Below are 23636 nucleotides of genomic sequence, written 5' to 3' on the forward strand. Positions count from 1 at the left end.
CTTCAGCCTCAGCTCACAACAGGCTCTCCTGCCCTCATTCCCTGGGCCCCAGTCACACAGGCCTTTTCTTCTTCAAACGCACCATATCCCCGCCTATTTAAGGGGCTCTGTACCTACTGTTCTGAGTTGAATACTATTCTCTGGTTTTTTGGACTAGTTAACGCCTCTTCCTTCGGGATGCACTGACTCATCACTTCCTCAGGGAAGCCGTCTCTGCCACTGTAAGCTCTCACAGCACCATCTACCCCGTTGGGAACCTCCGCATTACTTCATCGTCTTTTCCAACAGACTGTTAGCTCTGTGAAGGCAGGCATGGTTTCCATGGTTGCCCCGGCACAAAAGGTAAATTCAAAAATACTTGTTAAACAATGGACTAAATGAACACAGGATTCCTTGGGTTTGATTAAAATGAGTTATATTTATTAACCAACCTCTCAAAATAATCTCAGATGCTATTAGGCTGTTGGCTGCTGCCACAATAACGTAACCCTTGTTTTCCATACTCTCTTGGCTGCAGACTGAGATTCTTTCAATTCACTTCATTGCAACAAATACAGACACAATTTATTATCTGGTCTCCCTGTCCTCCATCCTAGACCTTTGACCTGCATACCTACTCATACACAAGATACAGTGAGCACACACAGTGTACTCTGACAAGGAAGCAGAGAACTACGGGGCGGGCTATGGCACCACTTTGTCCACCTGCTCTCGAGCCACAACAGCACCCCAATTTCTGAATCTAGCCTTTCGGTCCTATTACTATGTATTAATTTGCCCAGGAGATCTTCTGGATTGTCAAGGGAACTGGCTGTATCAATGCTGGGCTGTGGCTGTTTGATCTCCATACTTCCTTCTCCAAGCTGTCCTGGAAACTAAGGCAAACTGTCACCCATATCTAGTTCACTCGAGGAAATCAGGAGACTGACACACCACATCACACTCTTCCCTTGGAAACATATCACCCACAGAAGAGGCCACATGATCTGAAGTCAAAGGACAGCAGCTCAGACAGCTCAGACACAGTAAGCCATCGGAGCGTGCTAAGCCTACAAGTCTCTCCTCCGGGGAAAGGTAACGCCAGCCTGTCAAACTCCTTGGTGCTGGGGAAAAGGTTGCCCAGTGTGACTGATTTCATAACCACAAAGGTGAGCACATCATACCTTCACTAAATTCAAGATGATGATGGGGGAGCCAAACCTCTGAAGCATCTGGTCAAAGTGAAGGGCAGCCACATGTGCAAATGGATCTGCCTGATCCACTAGGGAGAAAAAGGGGAAAAAGAATAAATACCAGAATGGAAAGTATAAAACAAGAAAAAAGTATAGGGTTTTGTTTTGTTACTTCATGTTTACAGAAATGCAATTCAACTAATCCACTAGTTCCATTCCCAAATTCCTCTCAAGCTTATCAACACACTCATTCTTCATTTATTGAATTTGAACGATTTTTTTACATTTCTAAAGCAATTTACTAGCAGCCAAAATAAAAGAAAAATATAAAGTTATGTATGAAATAATAGAATTATCTTCTAAATTATCTTCTTTCTAGTACTAAAACTTTGTCAAAACAGAAGCATTTATGAGATTTCTCTGATAATAGTCAATTATCTCTAAATGTGTATAAAGAAGAGTTACTATTAAAAATATTGTTCCACGCACATGTAATAGGTGGTTTAGGCATCATAGTTGAAATGTCCTGAGACCAGTACAAAGGAACTGATCCTCTAACTTGTACATAAGAAGAATAACTTCCTGCAGTAAAAGACATCACAGAAGCATCGCAGAGTATTTGTTCAGTCTCCACTTCATTTGCAACATCACCCTGTAAAGAAAGGCACATGGAAGATATTTTATGTTCTTAGACATTTTTAATGAAAAAAATTTCAAGTACACAAATTATAATTCCTATTCTTAGAATGTTTTGAGAGAGATAAATGTTGATAAATTTTCATTGTGTATATTAGAAAAGGAAAACCATTATAATGAAATAAAGGAAAGCAATTAAAAATAACAGAGAATAGACTAGGAAAAATGTAATGAAATAGCCAGTAACACAAATAGTGGAGAACATCTCGAGTGATACAAAAGGCAGAAAGGGAGAGAGAAAAAACAACACACAATTACATGGAATTATATAGGAGGTTAGGAAGACCAGTGGAATATAAAAATTCAATTCTGAGAACCAAGGAGGAATGAAAGGACAAGAGTGAGAGTCACATAGCATGTGATGGACAGAAGAAATAAAAAAGGGGTCCTGAGGTGGCTTTATCTATAAAAGGTAAATAAGGATATGACAAAAAATAATTTCAAAGGCATTAAAAACATGTCTGTTGGATTACCCTTTGACTATTCAAAAGCAAATATTATAACTACAAAATTCTGATTTTTTAAAACTATTTTCATTGTTAATATAATTTTAAAAACAATGTTGCTATTTTAAATCAGGATCAAAATCCAATGTCTCACTCACACTGTCTACTCAATCATCATACATCTGTCTAAGATAAGTTGTCTATTGAAAATAGAGACGGCACACTCAATGGGGATTCCATGACTGATGGCAGGATAGATGAATTTCTGTTGTTTTTCTAGTATGAATAGAATAAGGAGTCTGCCTTGAGCCAAGCTAAAGCAGGGAGAAGAGGGTGAACAGTTTCCCATGCCTTCCTCTCCTTATTCTTCTTATCCAGGATGCTCTTCCAACAAGTGCTCTCTCCACTTACTCCTTAGGTGGAGGTGCTTTGCTATTTTAGTCTCCATACTAAATATGCACTACAGTTTTCATATGTGACAGAAAAGGTTCATCCTCCAAAGCATTAGACATTTCATAACTCCCTGAAGTGTTGCATAACTTGCTCTAAGACAGCTGATTCCTCAGCACATCTGCATATGTCATATTTTTCACAAATTTCAGATACCCTCAAAAACTATTCTCTTGATAAGGTCCCAAACAAAGACATTCCACTTTCTAAAATTCTGCTTTGCTTCATCTGTCAGGGAAGTTGATGTAAAAGGTTAAAATGCCAGCAGCACTGTTGTTTTTTCCATCTTACCTCACAGTTTGCACCTCTCTTGAGAAAACGGGTCCCTGCAAACTTACTGGATCTTCTAGCTATTAGAGTGACATACACTGGTCGCCCATAGATCAACAGCTCTTAGAAATCAAGTTAAAGCTCTTCAGCATTCATGACAGTCACACCAAACCAAGAGAATCATTATACCTTAAATACACATTTAAATACATCTTGTCGAGTAGGTTAAAGAATACCCAAAAGCTACACCCGAGAACGAACTGCACTGGGTCCAACTGTTCTTCTGAATGGTGCAGGTATTTAAGGCAAAAACAGACCTCCCTAAGAAGTGGTTTCTGAGAATTTCAGAGGAAATGGTAACCGGGTGTAGGAATACTGCTCAAGGGAAGCCCTGGTCTGTCCTTGTACCAACTAAAGGATGTAAACAGGTACAACGAATCCTTCCTTAGTCTTCAGAGGTCATACAACCCTCAAAGAGAGCACATGTCAACTACCAGGCTATTTAAACTATGAAGCAATATATCATACTCAGGGAATGGAGTATGAAAGTGATTCAAATTTGTCACCTAACTGCAAAAACTGAACGCTGTGAACTGTTTAACCCACGTACAGCTTTCTAGTATTGCTGTGTCACCTCATTAAACTTTCTCAGCCTCAGTTTCATATTCTGTGAAATGTTATAAGTACTAATAAAGTAACTAATTTTATTAAGTTGGGAGGACTAGGTCAGGTAATGTATATAAAAGTAATATGTGGCCTATAGTAAATGTTTAATAAGTAGTAAGTACTTTTATCATCATATAAACTTCCAGAATTCATTAAATGCTTGATAACTAGGAGATTAGATTCGTCATTTAAAGTAATGAGCTTTAAAATGACAATCTATTATGCTATTTGCTACTATAAAATAGCAAATTTTTAGTCTTTAAAATAGGTCTTTAAAAATCTAAGACACAAGGAAGAATGTCAACTAGACGACATGCTAGTTGCACAAATGCCCTACGTGATTTCAACAGGGTGTGGGGAAAACCTAAACACCACTTCTAGAAAGTGTACACCTTGCCTTTCTAAACCTCTAGTTAATCTCTAGTTATAGTCAGACTGTGGAGAGAATCCATTTGAGATCCCCTATGAAGCACAGGAAAGAAAAGGTTTCAACATAGCTAGAAAATTAAATAAAAGGGGGGAAAGTATTTATAAAATTGAACTCACCAGCTTAACCCAAGGCTACTTCTATTATAATACCCCTTTCCAGTCAGGCTTTCATTACCTTATGCCTGAACCACTGCAATTTTTCCTAACTCATGTCCGTTTTTCTAGTCGCATGTCACTTAATAGCTTGAAAATGGCTGTCACCTCAAGCTTTCTAAGTACTCCTTTGTACATCACCTTCCTGGAAAAAAACTTTCAAAAGTTCTAGCACCAAAGTCCTTAGTCTGACCACCAAAGCAATCTGGTGACTGACTATTTGAGTCCCTCCTACCAAGCCCTTCCCACTACACTGTACCTCCCAGGGGTTTTAAACACAAGCCACAAGAACACGCCCATGAACTTTTCCCCCTCTACACTCACAGTGCTCCCTCAACCCACGCTCTCATACCCTGCTCACTGCTACGGCCTGACTTTGTTTAGGGCCCAGGCCAAGTTCAACTTCTCCTGTGAGCCTGCCCCATCCTCCCCACCTGTAAGTGATTCTGCTCCCTTTCTCAGGTAAGAACGATACTTATCACCACATAACTTACAATGCACATTGCATTTTCTACCTTATTTCTTATCTTTCTGTGTACATAATAGATCTGTTCAAGTGATCTGTATTCCTCTTTGTATTTTTGCTACATGGCATTGTGGGTAAGTTTGCCAGCTGGGCACACAGCATGATAATTATAATCTTATAATTCATAGATAGCTTTCTACAAATTGGTACAGCATGAGGTTAATATTGCATGTCCTAATTTTTTTTTAAAAAAAAGGATACTTGACTGCCCACAGAACCCATGAATAATATACAATAGCCAGTCACGATGCACAGTATTCTTAATTATATCCAGAAGTTCACCATTCCACACATACTTCATATAAGGCTCACCACAGATCCCAAATACACCTGAAAAATAAAAGTTGGTATCAGAAAGATGAGGAAATTGGTTGGCATTCAGCTCATTTTTAAGACCTTAACTTCTGTTTTTAACTTCCAAAAAAATGGCTGATTAATAGCATTGCCATTTTCAGTGGATATAATTCATATAATTGTCTGGAACACTGTGCTCATACTACACAAAGTCCAAGAATAAACACATTTTGTGAGAGTTTTTAACCTAAGAGAAAAGACAATGATAGAGAAATTAAGGACACAAATAAATACATGAATAAGACTGAGAGGTAGCTCAGAGCAGGGTTTGGGAGCACCGCACTGGGGTCAGAGTGCCTGGGTCCCAATCCTGGCTCAGCCTCTCATCAGCAGGTGACAGGTGTGACCATGAGTGTTACTTGCTATATCAGTGCCCAATTCCTCACTTGTACCTATATCATGTGGTTGTTGTAAAGATGAACTAAGTTGATAATGCACATAAAGGCCTGAGAACACGCCTGGTGCCTTGGTGATACTTTCATAGTGATAGTCATTATACGAGGCTTTTTCTATATAATGTTTAATTTCATCAAACACAATTTCAGCATATCTAGATGCATTTATTGAACATCAAAAGTTCTATGAAATGCAAAATAAGAAATAAATATATTTATAAGATAATGGTTTAAAAGATTGCAATAGTTCTAGATAGCAGGTAATCAATACTATTTTTCTTCTCAAAACAGGATACACCAAGAGTGTTTATACACTATGACAAATACACGTGTTTTGATTCATAAAAATTAACTCTTCTCTGACCTTTTAAGGCATTATACAGAGCATGTATAACACAGACATGGATTGGAGTTCTGTCTTTGCCACTTATCAGCTCTGTGACCTATGGCAAGTTACTTAACATCTCTAAAACTCAATTTGCCAAACTGTAAAATGGTAATACTATTACTATTCACCTCTGAGATACTGTTCAGATTAAATAAAATAATATATGTTAATCGGATGACCCTGGGATGGGGAGATTATTTTGAATTACCCAGGTAGGTCCATTGAAATCAGGATCCTTATAAATGAAAGAGGAAAACAGGAGTGTTATCGCGATGTAACATGAAAAAAACCTTGGCTGCCCATTGATGGCTTTGAGGACAGAACGGGGCCATGAGCCAGGAAATGCAGGAAGCTTCTAGAAGATGAAAAGGACAAGAAAACAAACTTTCCCTACATTTTCAAGGAAAGAATGCAGCTCTGCCCACACCCAAATTTTAGTCCACTGAGAACTACTTTGGACTTCTGACTTCCATAAGATAGTAAATCTGTATAGTTTTAAGCCATTAAGTTTTTGGTAATTTGTTACAGCAGCTATAAAAATCTAATACACACTGTTACTCATATCTATCGAGTACAATTGCTCTAGAGATAGTAAAAAATGAAGTGGCTTCAGAGGCTTAATTCAGATCCCAGACAGATATTCAATTTTTATTTAGGATGACCTGTAGTGCAAATTTACTACTACTTTTAGATTTTCTATTACTAAGGGTGATATTTAGAAGAAATAATACAAGCAAACATTCAGGCACCCATTATTTTACCCTCCACCTGTCTCTAGTAGTGTAGGTTACAATTCACATATCTGAATCAGGGCAAATTTATGTGATCTGGATGTTCTGGGATAGGGTGGGTGCACTGGGTTTGATCTTAGCTCAAGTGATAGTCAATCTAATAAACTAACAACAGTTAAGGGCAATGACAGAAATGACATTCACTGTTAGTAACAGTCTAAGTCTTCTTAGAGTGGACCAGAACCTTTGGCAAAATGCGAACAGAGCACAGCCTTTTCTTGAGGGTCCTGAAAGGACAAACCTTCTAGAACTTTACATTACATTCTACCTCCTACACCCACATCTTCATCACTCTCACTTAACGCTGCATAGAACAGGGCACCCAACACACTCCTGACTTACTACGTATCCCATATCTATCAGCTAAACTGCCTTAGCTTTAGGTCTGAAACGATTCCCTCACAACATTCACTTTAGCAATGCTTCTGGCTTTAGAGTTCTGGACCAACCCAAAAATCTAGGGGTAAAGCTATGGATTTTGTTATGTGACTGATTAGTCCAGGATCTCCAGGGTCGTCCTAGACTGGTCACACAATGGTCCTGCAGTGGTCCTGACAGAAGCGAGGCCTATGAGGGACCCGTGGGTCAAGCTGGGACCACAGTAAGAATAGCCTCTGACCTGCTGCACTGGCTCCTCTGGACACTGGTCATGTGATGTTAATCTCAGGCCTCAGTTTCCTACTTAGTCTTTATTTCTTTAAAAGTGCATTTTACCAACTAAGCAGTTTTTATGAGGATTAGGGACTTTGTATATAAATGTCTAGGACACGATAGACAACCCATGGTGATTTTTTTCCCCCTAAAATTCAGCCCATATTTAACTGGTCACTATGGGGATGGGGGGGGGGGGAGGAGTTGTAGTGAGTATTCTCCAATATTTAAAACAAAATTCCTTATTTTAACTTAATCAAAGTATAGACCTGAATGCATTCCATAAAAAGTACATAAAAATTTGCTATGAAATGTCAGCATACGATTTTCTGGCTGGCTCACAAAATCACCTGGTGATTAATGATCTCTATGAAAATGAATTGGTCAAGTTCATATATCTGAAACAACCTCGTGTAAGGACAAAGAGCAATGAGGGATAGAGATATATGAGGGAAATGTGAGTGAATTTAATGAGATGCCATTTCATGGAGACCCATATTAACATACATTAGATGTGCTGAAAACCACCTACCACTTCCACCCTGTGTAATTAATCCTTCATCTTCAAAGATGTCAAAACTCTCCGAGCGAGTCTGGGTCGTTTCTGACTTTAACATCTCCAGGGGCATTCGCAAGACAGTGAGATTATATTGAAGTGAGTGGGACAAATCATAGCTGTAACTGAGAACAGAACTGGAACTTAATAAGAATTACAAAAGCAAAAGATATTTCACAGCCTTGGCTCCCATGTGGAATTAAAAACTATGAACTAAATTACTTAGCAACTGTTACTATACCTAAAAGCAATGCTGTACAAATAAGCACTGTAAAACATAGTGAACCATAAATATAATTGGAAATTTAAAAATCAATGCATGACTTAGGCATGTGCATGACTAGAAACATACAATACAACATGAGTAACTTACACTCATTGATTTGCAATGTGCATTTTTTTGCTTCACACTGAAATCAATCTAACTACATGGCCTTATGCAAAGGTGTCACACTCTCATGTATATCTGAATCGAGATCTATTGATGTTACAATATCCACTACAACAGTGCATGGTCTGTATTACAGTTTAACCGTGAACAAAAATAATTCTATTCATTATTAATGATGGTATCATAACTAACTTTTTGATTAAACAGGAATAAGAATATAGTATAAGCCATTATAGTGAAACATGTTTTAGAAAGTAACAGCCACCCAAGTAATTAGAATAGTCTGAACAGTCTGTGTAAATAAAATTTGGCTTTTAAACCAAAATAAACCCTTTAAATACTTATTTGACATAAGTAATAATTTTTATGAGTATCTCTAGTTATATGTATTTTAGCACAGAATTTCAAAAGGTATCAAGACTTCTTTATGTTTATACAAATTTGTAAAATATTTAGTCATATTTTAAGATGGTTACAATTCTATCTGGAGACACATTATTTCAATCACTACTTCATCTTTAATTTTTCATGTAATTTGTTGGAATTGATTTTGTTTCATCTGTGAAATTCAATTTTACCATAATTATTTGATGATACCACAATTCTAATTTTACTAGCATCTAATCTCACATGGATAAAAACTGTTGGTTTTTCAGTCTCAGAAAAAAAAATACTTAGAGTACATTTAACCAAGGAGGTGAAAATTCTGTATACAAAAAATTATGACGCCGAAACCGGTTTGGCTCAGTGGATAGAGCGTCGGCCTGCGGACTGGAAGGTCCCAGGTTCGATTCCAGTCAAGGGCATGTACCTTGGTTGCGGGCACATCCCCGGTATGGGGTGTGCAGGAGGCAGCTGGTCGATGTTTCTCTCTCATCGACTTTTCTAGCTCTCTATCCCTCTCCCTTCCTCCCTGTAAAAATCAATAAAATATATTTTTTAAAAATTATGACATTGATGAGAGAAATTAAAGAAGACTTAAGTAAAAGGAAAGATATCTTGTGTTCATGGAACAGAAGAATTAAAACTGTTTAAATGCCCATATTACTCAAAGACATCTATAGACTCAGTGCCATCCTTATCGAAATTCCAATGACATTTTTTACAGAAATATTAAACTAAAAAGCTCTGCATAGAAGAAACAGTCAGCAAAATAAAAATGCAACCATGGAATAGGAAAAAAAAATCTGCAAAGCATCTATTTGATAAAAGATTAATATCCAAAATACACAGGAAACTCATACAACTCAATAGCAAAAAAATAAACAATCCAATTAAAAGTGGGCAAAGGATTTGAATAGACTTGAATAGACAAAGAATACACATAGCCCACAAAATCAAGAAAACATGCTCAACATCACATCAGGGAAGTGCAAATTATAACCACCTCGCACCTGTTAGAATGTCAAAAAGACAAGAAACAAGTGTTGGCGAGGATGTTAAGGGAACCCTTTGCACTGTTGGTGGGAATGTAAATTGGTATAGCTGCTATGGGAAACAGTATGGAGATTCCTCAAAAAAAATTAAAAGTAGAGCTATCATATGATCCAGCAAGCTCATATCTGGGTATATATACAAAGAAAATGAAATCACTATCTCAGAGAGACATCTGCACCTTCATATTCATTGCAGGATTATTTGCAATAGCCAAGATGTGTAAACAACCTAAGAGTCCATTAACGAATGAATATATAAAGATGTGAACAAACACACACCACACAGGCACACGTGCATGCATGCATAATGAAATATTATTCAGCTATAAAAAGAAAATCTTGCCTTTTGTAGCAACATGAATGGATCTTGATGGCATTATGCTAAGTGAAATAAGTCAGTCAGAGAAAGACAAATACTGTATGTTCTCACTTATATGCAGAATATAAAAGAACTGAGCTATAGATAGTAGAGTTGTAGTTGACAGTGGGAATGGGAGATGTTGGTCAAAGGGTAAAAACTTCCAACTGTAAGACAAATAAATTCTGGGGATTAAATGCACCGCACGGTAACTATAATTAATGATATTGAATTATATACTTGAAACTTGTTAAGAGTAATCTTAAATATTACCACACACAGAAAATCAAAATTATGTGAGGGGTAATATGTGTTAACTAACCTTATTGTGGTAGCCATTTTACAGTATATACATGTATGTGATCATCACATTGTATAATTTAAACTTACATATGTTATATGTCAATATCTCAATGAAGCTGGAGGGTGGAAGAAGTTTTTTACTTGAAACAATCAATTCTTCCTATTTAAAATAATTCCTTTATGCTAGCTAAATCTTAAGAATGTAGTATAGAGTTTTTATTATTTATTTATTTATTTTTAATCCTCACCCAAGGATATTTTTTCACTGATTTTTAGAAAGAGTGTAAGAGGGAGGAAAAGACAGAGAAATATAGCTGTGAGAGAAACACATCAATTGGTTGCTTCCTGCATGAGCCCTGACCAGGGCCCAGGCCGAGGAGGAGCCTCAACCGAGGAACATGCCCTTGACCGAAATCGAACCCGGGACCCTTCAGTCCACAGACTGATGCTCTTAGTATAGTGCTTTTTAAAGTTTACTTATGAGACACACAAACTTTACTACATATTTTTACTAATGGAATGACTCGATCACAAGTCAAAATGGAGATGCAGACAAAGCTGAAAAACATGAAGAGAAGACCACCAAACTTCAAAATTCACCCACAGATGCTATAAACATAAAATTAAGCAATAAAGACTAAAAACAGGTGATTGAGACAAATACAATGAAATATACACCCAATAGACATTTGTGGAAGTGAAAATTATTTCTTTAGGAGGCCTTCACAACACAGTTCTACTGTTCAAATAATTAACTTCCTTCAGGGTTTTACATCAATGAAGACAAAACCACTTAAGCATAGTAGGTATGTTTTAGTTATTTCATGGGTAAATGGTTAATTACACTAACAATTTTAAAACAATGCAAAGTACCCCATTCAGTATATGACACCAATAGCTACAACACTCTAGGTCCTCTTTTGGTCCCTGTGACTCAGGTCCGTACTGGTGCATGCTATTTTGTGTTCTACTTTTTAGTTTTGACAGTATTCTGATAGATTTTTCCACTTAGCACAACTCTGAATCTATTAGGCCTACATATTGGTCACATCAGTGGAAGTATAATACTCTATCGTGATGCTCTACTATAACTTAGTATTGTTTTACTGTTGGCCACTTTTAAAAAAATACAAAAAGTACTGATGTGTCCTCTGATTCTGTTTTTACCTCCTAAACATTTAATTGGCTGAAAGGAGAAAAACTAAGCTCAAGCTTACCTAAAGTAAAAATTGCTAGATAGATCCACATTTTGAAATATTCGTAGGTACCTAAAAAAAAAAAAAGCATATTACTATTATTTTTTCATAGCTTAACATATACTCAAATGTACATTTATGTTTGTAAATATACTCATTAAAATTGAGGAATTCAATCCATAACTGGACTAAAGATTTCATCTGAAGTAATTTCTGTGTGTGTGTGTGTGTGTATGTGTGTATGTTAATCCTTACTCAAGGATATTTTTCTATTGGTTTTTAGAGAGAGTGGAAGGGAGGGGGAGAGATAGCGAGAGAGAAACATCTATGTGAGAGAGAAACATTAACTGGCTGCCTCCCGCATGCACCCTGACTGGGGATCAAGCCTACAACCAAGGTACATGCCTTTGACCAGAATCAAACCCAGGACCCTTCAGTCTTCAGGCCAATGCTCTATCCACTGGGCCAAATGGCTGGGGCTGAAGCAATTTCTAAGTTTGTTGATCATCCCTTCAGAGAACCGTAACCTTACATTGGACCATTCCCTCATCACTGATTATGCCACAGAAGGAAAATCATGTACCTGCATGGGGCACTTGGACTTGTTTTTACAATGTGCTTTGCAAATGCTTTGAAGTTGGAGACAGGAGCATAACTAAAATAAATAACCAAAATGTTTCTGAACCACCATAATTTTAAGTTGGAAAGTGTTTTAAATTGAAAAAAAAAAGTATATAGAAAAAATATCCACATATCTACCACTCACGATAAATGTTAAAATTTTTCCATATTCATTTTAACTTTTTAAAGATTTTTGATCACAAATTTTTCTAAAACATTTTTAGTAAGTGGCAGACATGATGACACCTCACTCCTAAATATTTTAGTACATACAGGGTGTCCCCAAAAATGTATACATATTTTGAATGATTACAAAGTCAGTGTTTATTAACATACAGTTTATTTTCAAAATTTAAAAGAATCTACAGAAATTAATAATTTTTTTTGTCAATGCCTGTTTCCAAACTGATGGCCATTCTGGTCCAGGCACTGCTGATAATGTGAAGCAATGGAATCACAAACATCAAAAATCATTTCATTCGGTATTTGTGTGCCCTTAATTCATCGACTGTTGCCAGTTTTGTACCATAAACTTTATATTTTATGTATCCCTATAAAAAAATATCTAGTGGCACTTTAGGATAAATTTTCATTGTTCAAGGCTTAGTCTGGCTTCACCCATTATTTCAAATCACTTAAACCTGAAAAGGAGTGAATATTAAGTGAGTTATCAGCTGTTAAAGTGTGTTTACATTTTTTGGGACACCCTATATCTACTATGATAAAAACAATATTGTAAGTAATCACAATATCGTTATTACAACCAAATTTTTATATTGATTCAATTTTACCTTGTCTATATAATCCATATACAAACTATTTCCAATAAATTCCTCAATAGCTCTCTGTGTATGTATACATGCACATGCATGCATGCACACATTTTAATCCAGAATTCAACAGAAATTCAAGTATTACATTTGGTTGTCATGTCTGTTCTAAATTCTAGGGCAGTCCTCTGGCTTTTTCTGTCTTTGTTGACACTGACATTTTTGAAGAGCCCCAACCAGCTGTCTTACCAAATGTCCCACAATATGGATTTGTCTGATTTTTCCTCATGCTTAGATTCAAGTGAAATATTTTAAGCAAGAAAACTATACAGGTAATCTGTGTCCTTCCCATTGTTTCACATTAAGAGGCAAATAATGTCAGTTTTGCCTCATTCTTGGTAATGCTAAGTTTGATCATTTGGTTAAGTATGTTTGCCATTTTGTTCCTCTTTGTAAATAATAAAGAGATTCATATAATATATGTTGAGACTGAATGAATATTCTATTTACCAATAATAACTTCCCACCTAATGCTTTCAGCAGCCATTGTTGATCCTCACCTGAATCAACTGTTATAATGGAGGTTTTTAATAGCTCTTGAACAAAAATTGTAGAATTATAACCAATATTTTATATTTTTAACATAACATTTATAATCTGTTGACTATATTTTGCTTTCTATTTGATCTACCACATTTTAAAAAATAGTAATTACCATCAGCACATACCTAGCTTCATCAGGATGAGTAATTCGTACAGAATCATTGGGTATATAGATCATATTTGTATCCTCAATCTTATATATTGCATGACCTCCAATATCTGCCATCTTCCTCCTTTTAGTTATTAACACAATATAATAGCCTTCTAAAAACCTGACAAAACCTACAAACAAACAAAATAAATGTTTCCTAAACTTAGTAATGCTTTTATAGACACATTTAAAAGGCAAAATAATTTTGACATATTTCCAACTTTATTTCACTCTTTCATTTATAACCATACAAATTTTTAGTCGTCTTAGAATTATTCTCTAGAAAAATCTATATTAACATTTATCACACTTAAAATCTTACTCTAGACAATTTTATTACATTCATTTACTCTTTTATATTTATTTTCAATTCAAATGGGACTGAGGTGCTATTAGCAAATCTATATATATGAAAGCCTAACTGACCAAATGACCAGTCAACCAGTTGCTATGATGCGCACTGACCACCAGGGGGAAGACACGCAACTCATGAGCTGCCCCCTATTGGTCAGTGTTCTCCCACAGCCAATCTCCTGAGGCTGGCCAACCTCACACAGCCGGCCAACCTCCCGCAATCCCTCTCCCTGGCTGGCCAACCTCCATTGGTCCCTCCTCCGGCTGGCCAGCCAACCTCCCGCAGCCCCTCCCCCTGGCTGGCCGGCCCCTGCATCGGCCCTGACCACCGGCCAGGCCGAGGGACCCCACCCATGCACGAATTTGTGCACCAGGCCTCTATTATATATATAAGATTAAGAGGATTTGTTCAATGGGTATAGAGTTTCAGTTTTGCAAGATGAAAAGTTCTAGAAATCTGTTGCATAACAAGGTACAATTAGGTAACACCACTGTTTTGTACACTTAAAAATGGCTAATATTGTAAATATATGATGTTTTCTACATATAGTTATAAATCAGTATATAATAGTAAAAATATTTAAAAACAAAATCCACATAAGTTCTTAGAAACTTATAGTGCTGTGCTAACATACACTGTGAATCTCAATGGGGGATAAAAATGAAGCACTCCCCTAGATTTGTTTAATCATGGAGCCTCATCCCCCTTTTTTAAAAAGGAAGTTAGCCAATGGATAAATGTTCTGAGAAACATTCTTTGAAATATGTTGCTCAAAAGTATGAACAAACTTCATTGATTTATTACTACAGGCAAAATACAACTTGAGCCAGCTTTTAAAAAAGGAATTAATATCTAGAATACTGAGGTGATCCATGACACCAATGGGCAATTAATATGATTGAGCCTCAGCAAAAAACTTAGTCAAGATGCATTTCTGAACATGTGCTCTATTCTTCTCTCTCTCCATAGACCAGGCTCCTCCACTTCTCTGGATCAGGTACTGGGAAACACAACTGCAAATAACTCTAGGCTTTATGTCTAAAAACTTCACTGGGAAGAAACAACTTTATTATCAAGTTCCAGAATTCCTAGGGAAGGACTTGGATTGGCCCAATATGGGTTGGGTGCCAATCCTCGACAATCAACTGGGGGCAAGGAATAAAGTCACATTTCATTGGAAGCCATTTATTTATATACTAACTACGTGACTTAGATGGGGTAGAGGGGTGGTCCCAGAAAAGTGGAGGCATTGAGTAAACAAAACAATATACCCAGTAATTGCATAGCCTTCATGCAATCTTCCACAAATACCACTTTGGATAGGTAAACTTTTTATGAGTGTTGGAGCATTATAAAGTTACTAGAGGCCCAGTGCACGAAATTCATGCACAAGGGGGGGGGGCGGGGAATGTCCCTCAGCCCAGCCTGCATCCTCTCCAATCTGGGATCCCTCTCACAATCCAGGACTGCTGGATCCCAACTGCTCGCATGCCTGCCTTCCTGATTGCCCCTAACCGCTTCTGCCTGCCAGCCTGATCACCCCCTAAACACTCCCCTGCCAGCCTGATTGATGCCTAACTGCTCCCCTGCCAGCCCAATTGCCCCTAACTGCCCTTCCCTGTAGGCCCAGTCGCCCCCAACTTCCCTCCTCTGCATGCCTGGTCACCCCTAAATGCCCTCCCCTGCAGGTTTGATCACCCCCAACTGCCCTCCCTTGCAGGCCTGGTCCATCCCAACTGCCCTCCCCTGCTGGTCTGATTGCCCACAATTGCCCTCCCTTGCAGACCTGGCCCCTCCCAACTGTCCTCCCCTGCTGGCCATCTTGTGGCAACCATCTTTTGTCCACATGGGGGCATCCATCTTTGACCACATGGGGGCAGCCATCTTGTGTGTTGGAGTGATGGTCAATTTGCATATTACTCTTTTATTCGATAGGATAGAGGCCTGGTGCACGGATGCGGGCCAGATGGCTTGCCTTGAAGGGTGTCCTGGATCAGGGTGGGGGTTCCCTTGGGGCGTAGGGTGGCCTGGGCTAGGGGCCTGTGGTGGTTTGCAGGCCAGCCACGCCCCCCAGCGACCCAAGCGGAGGTCCTGGTATCTGGGATTTATTTATCTTCTATAATTGAAACTTTGTAGCCTTGAGTGGAGGCATGGGCTGGCCAGGGTGTGCGAAAAGCTTGGCTTCCTCTATTGCGGGGGGCAACTCAAGCCTCCTGCTCTCTGTAGCTCCGTGGCTGCTGCCATTTTTGTTGGGATTTATTTATCTTCTATAATTGAAACTTTGTAGCCTTGAGTGGAGGCCTGGGTCTTCCAGGGTGTGTGGAAAGCTTGGCTTCCTCCATTGGCGGGAAAACCCAAGCCTCTTGCTCGCTCCGTAGCCACAGCCATCTTGGTTGGGTTAATTTGCATACTCGCTCCTGATTGGCTGGTGGGCGTGGCTTGTGGGTGTAGTGGAGTGATGGCTAATTTGCATATTACTCTTTTATTAGATAGGCTATTTTATGTCAAATTATTGGAATGCATGTTCTATATTGGTGAGAAAGACTATATGTACTAATGCTTAGTAGGACTGAATTCTCAGCAATACACTAGTTACAATATAGTCTTGTTCAAAAATTTTTTGCCCCTCCGCCCCCAACATTTTGCTTTGGGAGTTAAAACTAACACTTTAGCTGTTGGTGGTGGCCGGGGCTCCAAGCAATCTGGCCTCATCCAACAACTCACCAACGTTCCAGGACCCGCGGGCATCTTCATGTCTATGCCTCTGCTGTCACCCCTACTAGAGTTCTCTCCTCTCTTCCCTGCATCCACCCAAATCTTGTTCCTCCTTTAGCATCCAGCCCGAGTCTCAACTTTTCCAGGAAATCTTTCCTGGCCGTTCCAGATCAAGTAACCTACTTCCTATGTGATAGTCTCCAACACCATTTAACTTTTAGTACATAGCTTGGCTCTTAATTACATTCTTGGAATTGTTTCATGTGCATTGGTTTTTGTCATCCTAGTCCAATTATCCTAAGACCCCACCCCCAGGGACAAACCCACAGTACAGCAGAAACAGATTTATTAACTCACTGCAATGAGGAACAATGCACACCAGAGGACCTGTCGGCACTGATAAATGCCCCACAAGCCAGAGCGCAGACTCCTTAAAGGCTAAACCCATATCTATATCTATTCGTGAATAAATAAAGGAGTTATTATAGGGTGTAAGAGAAGAGGTCAGGTAACATTTAAATGAAGAGGCCCCAACCAAAGTAGGACTATATGTAAAGAGATCAACTTCAAGTCTGGACTGTGAAGCAAACTCAGGGTACCATTTCCTTGAAAAAACAGCACAGCTGTGGACTACTGTCCCCAGAAACCCCTTATCCGAAGCTCTGCATCTGAGCTGCAAATCATGGCTGCTTCTCGGTGTCAAAGTGACTTACACCGTCCAGGCAAGAAGGGAATGCTTTGTCTCACTGATATAATTTCAAATGGCAACGTCTGTGATTCTAGAGGACAAAGTTTCTCAGTGAGTAAGAAAGCAGTAGTCATTCAAAGATGGGGTTATGACACTTGATGCTGCAGCAGGCCCTGGGGAGAAATTCCTGTCCATTTTAAAGCTGGTTTTACCTGTATCTGTTTTTTCCTGCTGATAAATGACAGGGCAGATGTTCACAGTGCAAGCTCATTTTTACTTTTTCATTCCTCAACAAGCCAGACAGCAGACTCCTCAAAAGCCCAAACCATTTCTATATTATTTGTTTGTAGCCTATATAAAACTGAGTACAGTGCTGAGCATATAACATATACTATATAAAGGCTATTTCATATCTGATTGGTGGATAATAAAGATTTAAACAACCAATGCCACAGATGATGGGTTAAAATTATAAAGCTACATTAGGCTTGCAAACTATAAGTAATCTATGTAGATTTAAAAAAAAAAAGAGGTAGAAGAGGGAGGTACATTTCTTACCTACAACACCAAAAGCTGAAACAGCTCGAAATAACCCGGAGGACCCTTTCTGGCCCATCTTTGTTCTGTTTCCTAGATCCAAGCGGCCAAGAAGCTCCCTCACTTCTTGTGGAGTATATACATGCTGAAAATAAGCAAACTTAATCTGTAAGGTTGGGCTTACTTTTTCGATTGAGTATTTATTCTTTACCCCTGAAAATTAAAAGTTTCCTATATGAATCATTACCTACTTCACAGAGAAGTATATGTAATAACTGCAGGACTAAGCTACATTTTTAAAAAGCAAACACATTCTTTAATATTAGCAATTAAGAGTAGTTACTGGATCATGTTGCTATACTAAAAACTATTAAAACCTTATCTTCTGAACCAGAGATTTAAAGGATCCCCAAACAAATTTCAAGAAATCTGTAAACCCCTTAAAATTATATGTCAAGTTTTGGTTATATGTGTAGATGTGCATTTTTATAAGAGGGCCCATAGCTTTTCTTAAGATTTTTCAAAGAGATTCCGATCAACCATTCCCATCCCCAAATAAAACCAAGAATTATTACATTATATTACTAAAAAAATCCTATATCCAAGGGTGGGAGAGACCACAACACCAGGAGTGCAGGAAATCACAAAATAGAATGTATCTAAAATTATTATACACAGAAAATAATTTTGCAAGAGCTTAGTGAAATGGGTTCCAATTTTCTAATTCATGAAAAATAAAGTAAAGCTACTAATATATTTGAATAAAAACAGGAAATTACATGGATTCAGAAAAATTCACAGACAGGAACTTTAATACAAAAGTAAGTTAGGCTCTCTCATTTGAAAGAGCTAAAATTAACTGTTCAGCACCACCATGCTGCATTTCTCTTTTGACTAACAGCCTCATGTTTTTGTGCCGCCTGAATTGAGTCTCGTATTCCTGACTCTGGATAATGTAACATCTGCAAAGAACAGTTTAACATTTCTCTAGTGCACAACAAGTCATCAGAAGAGGCCCTACAGGTGATTTTTAGCAGCATCATAAAGTCTGCAGTATAGAAGTCCTCTCTGACTTCAAGTACCTTCATATTAAAGCATAGTAAGAGATAATCTCTTTGGTATTTATTAAGTTATTTGAATTATTAAAATGTCATCCCTTTAAGAAAATATATTCTTATCTTATTCAAAGAGTTTGCTTTGTAAAACAAATCAAAATGAGAAATAAAGGTCTGGCCCCAGGCTGTGTGGCTCAGTGTTTGAGCCTCGACTTATGAACCAGGAGGTCACAGTTCAGTTCCAGTCAGGGCACATGCCCAGGTTGCGGGCTTGATCCCCAGTGTGGGGCATGTAGGAGACAAGTGATCAATGATTCTCTCTCATCATTGATGTTTCTATCTCTCTCTCCCTCTCCCTTCCACTCTGAAATCAATAAAAAATATTTTTTAAAATGAAAAACAAACTTGCTATACTACTTGACATCAGTCATTTCTAGAAACCACGTAAGAGATTCAAATTCTAGCCAACCATGAAAAATACTTGTAATTTTTAGATACATAATAAAAAAATTATATATCACTAGAAGGTGTAAGGATATTTGATACCCTTTAAACAAGTACCACAGTTTCTGTTTGGATTCAGGTTTGCAGATACTTACCCTATCATCAATTATGACCAAATCCTTTGGTTCTGTTCTATCGATTTTCAAAACACGATATTTTGTTTCTGCATGGTTGCTCCCAACTAGAAAGTATCTCTATAAATAAAAAGGAATGTCATTAGTTTTTTAAGGCATTCTGCTTTACACACATTTAATAACCACATCAGTTTTTGAAATTAAATACATTAATAAAGTGAGGTTACTTTTTAAAAGAAATATTTCTGTTAAGTATAACTGGCAGATTAAAAAAGGCTGATTCAAAAGGTCAATTTTAACAATGAAATATTCTTAGTGGTACAAGCATCAGTCTGATATCTGAAAGGTACCCAGTAACGAGGTCAGATGAATTTAATTATATTATATAGAGACTAGAGGACTAGAGGCCTGGTGCACAAAATTCTTGCATGGGGGAGGGGGTCCCCTCAGCCCAGCCTGAACCCTCTCCAATCTGGGACCCCTCGGGGGAGCAGCTGACATCCCTCTCACAATCCGGGACTGCTGGCTCCTAACTGCTCACCTGCCTGCCTGCCTGATCACCCCTAACTGCCCCCGCTGCCAGCCTGATCACCCCTAACTGCCCCCCCCGCCAGCCTGGTCAACCCCACTACCCACCCCCTGCCGGCATGGTCACCCCACACAGCCTGTTGTTCATTCATTTGGTCGTCCCTCACTAACCCCCCTGCCGGCCTGGTCGCCCCACACAGCCTGTTGTTCAGTCATTTGGTCGTCCCTCACTAACCCCCCTGCCGGCCTGGTCGCCCCACGCAGCCTGTTGTTCAGTCATTTGGTCGTCCCTCACTAACCCCCCTGCCGGCCTGGTCGCCCCACGCAGCCTGTTGTTCAGTCATTTGGTCATCCCTCACTAACCCCCCTGCCGGCCTGGTTGCCCCACGCAGCCTGTTGTTCAGTCATTTGGTCATCCCTCACTAACCCCCCTGCCGGCCTGGTTGCCCCATGCAGCCTGCTGTTCAGTCGTTTGGTCGTCCCTCACTAACATCCCTGTCGACCTGGTCGCCCCACACAGCCTGCTGTTCTGTTATTTGGTCATCCCTCACTAACGCCCCCGCCGGCCTTGTCTCTCCACGCAGCTTGCTGTTCGGTCGTCCGTCCTGTTGTTTTGGTCATGACAGCCCCTGGCTTTTTATATATTAGGATTAACCTTACTGATGGGAGACTGATGATTGAACTCTGCCAGGAAGGAGCAGCTCTGGTAAGAATTAGAAAGCTCCACATATAATTAGGAATGCTGACACAATTATCACTATTAAAATATTGATATTTTATCAAGTAAGTCTTTACAAATATTCTACAGAAGACTGAAAATTACTTTAGTATAGCAACTCTAGAAATCCACAATGAAGTTCTATAAAACATTAAAATGAGTGTACTTTCCTAAATGGCTTTTTATAGATAAGCTACAAGAAATAATTAATATTCTTTCTTTTCTGAAACACTTCCTTGGAGCATTATACCTGAACACATTAGTCTTCTTATATGAATACTGACAACAAAATGAATAATAAAACTGTGGAAAAATAATAATCTTATATTTAAATAAGAATTCATTTAAGAAAACCTAAACTAGATGAATAATTTTAAAGTTGCATTTAAGAAAGTAAATAAAACTCCAATAGCAAAGATAAATTATTTAAAGACATTTTGCTTCAAAAATGTCCTTTAAAATGTGGTACATTTTCAACATTGCAAAAATGGAGAAAACACTGCCACAATCAACTGGCTTCTTACCATCTCATTGGTCAGCTGAGATTATAGATACACAAAGCAATTAAATAAAATTCTCCAGGTAAGTGACCAAACTAAAGTTTGTAGACCATAGCAATTCAGAACAAGAAAGATTAATGTTGGTTACTACAGATGTGGAGAATGTCAGTGGCGTCAGGACCTGAACTGAGCCTTAAAGGATCAGTAAGATTTTTTAAAGTATGCTTTTACTGTGTATCAGAATATGAGCACTTGATTTCATTGTTTTAACACTAATCTGTAGAAATAGTTTTTTTTCTTACTAAGTATATATCTATTTATAAAGGTCTGATCTAGACTTCCAGGTTATAAAGGACAAAACTATATGTTAAAAGATGCTGGGTTCACCCATCTCAAGAAGAAGGCTAAACAAAGAACTGAATCAATCCCTCCTCCCCTAGGACAGGCAGAGTCTAGATGACAATGCCAGTTAGAATGAGGTAGGAAAAAAGCAATTATAATAAAAATTAGTAAACTACCTTGAGACATCCCGGACTATCAAGTGACCAGGACTTGATACACTGGGGAGCAGCTAGAAGGGGCGGGAGGAGGTCAAAGATTCTCAGCTGGCCTCAGCTAATTCCTTCCCTGACATCCTGCCCACCAATGAGAGGAGAGGAATAATCAATGTAATAAAATTAACTTCAGAAGAATGGTTTGTCAACTATACATGTTTGCTAGCAGAAAAAGGAGCCACCTTCTTGAAGACTTCAGGAAAACAGTTCCTGGAAGAGGAAATAGCAAGGGCAAAGATATAACAGGGGGAAAGCTGGTGTGTTTGTTAGAAGAACAACAGTAAGTGACAAAATGCTCATAAAACACCTAACAGTGAACAGTGTTCGATACAAAGAAAGCACTGGAAGAGGGTTAGTTCCTTTCTCTCCTTTGTGTGTAAGACATCAGCAAGCCTATGCCATTGCATTGGAGAAAGGAACCAAACTAAGCAAACAAACAAAGAAGCAAACCCTAAACCCAGGAAGGAGAGTGCCCCAGAGGAAGAAAAGCATATGCAGAACCAGAATGCAACCAAAAATGGAAGAATGTACAAATCTATTAGTAATCGGTCTTTCTCCTCGGAAGAGAAGAACTTGCAAATCAACAACCATGAGTAGTGCACTATAATAGAGGTGTATGGACTGGACAACACAGCAGGGGCACTTAATTCATTTGGGGAAGGTCAGAGCAAGCTATGCAGAGAGGGTGATGCTGTGCTAATATTGATATGTAGGACTTAATATATGGAGCCAAAATAGTACCAGTGATAGATACCACCATCTCCACCTACAACAATCCTCTCATCACCTACCCCACCAAGGCACTTTTATTTATATCTCAATGTAATGCTTACTCCTGAGGGCAATGTCTAAATTTGCTTGGGGCATGTCCACTTCCCTCACCTAATACAGTGGTTCTCAACCTTCCTAATGCTGCGACCCTTTAATACAGTTCCTCATGTTGTGGTGACCCCCAATCATAAAAGTATTTTCGTTGCTACTTCATAACTGTAACTTTGCTACTGTTATGAATCGTAATGTAAATATCTGTGTTTTCCGATGGTCTTAGGCAACCCTGCTAGCGGTTCTCAACGTGTGGGTCGCCTAAGACCATCGGAAAACACAGATATTTACATTACGATTCATAACAGTAGCAAAATTACAGTTATGAAGTAGCATCGAAAATAACTTTATGGTTGGGGGTCACCACAACATGAGGAACTGTATGAAAGGGTCGCGGCATTAGAAGGTTGAGAACCACTGACCTAATGATATGCAGCTCAGGAGACTGGGGCTAACATCATAAGCTCGGTGGTTTTTAATTCTAGCCCAGTCGCACAATCTGGTTCCACAGGTTAGGTGAAAGAACAATTGCCTGCCACAGGCTGATCATTTAATTTGCTGGGTAACTTTCTACAACATTTACACGAACCCATCTTTTTTTGCGTAAGCACACAGAAAGACAGCCCTTTTTAGTCAACCACTCAGCAAGGCACATCACAGCTCGAAGGGAGGTAAAATCCCTGAATGGAATTCCTAGAATTTTAACAGATCCTGGGAACCCTAAAGATGAATTGCAGTAGGATTATGGTTTGCCAGTTTGTAATAAATAGGTATAATTCCTGAGGTTCTAGTGGGCAAATATATTACTGGCTTT

At 38.6% G+C, this 23636-nt stretch overlaps 1 protein-coding gene across 1 annotated transcript in view; it reads right to left on the reverse strand.

The window, feature by feature from the left end:
* Positions 1-23636, reverse strand: part of FIG4 (FIG4 phosphoinositide 5-phosphatase) — a 94525-nt gene that overhangs the window by 60523 nt on the left and 10366 nt on the right. The window contains exons 2-10 of the mRNA XM_079779971.1: positions 19722-19820; positions 18089-18212; positions 13747-13903; positions 11649-11699; positions 7920-8068; positions 5010-5138; positions 3056-3156; positions 1662-1824; positions 1164-1261 (exon numbers count right to left, since the gene is read on the reverse strand). Of these exons, the coding sequence (XP_079636097.1) occupies positions 1164-1261; positions 1662-1824; positions 3056-3156; positions 5010-5138; positions 7920-8068; positions 11649-11699; positions 13747-13903; positions 18089-18212; positions 19722-19820 (1071 nt within the window). The remainder of the gene's footprint in view (positions 1-1163; positions 1262-1661; positions 1825-3055; positions 3157-5009; positions 5139-7919; positions 8069-11648; positions 11700-13746; positions 13904-18088; positions 18213-19721; positions 19821-23636) is intronic.

This window comes from Cnephaeus nilssonii, assembly GCF_951640355.1.
Source record: "Cnephaeus nilssonii genome assembly, chromosome: 9".
NCBI classification, from domain to species: domain Eukaryota; kingdom Metazoa; phylum Chordata; class Mammalia; order Chiroptera; family Vespertilionidae; genus Cnephaeus; species Cnephaeus nilssonii.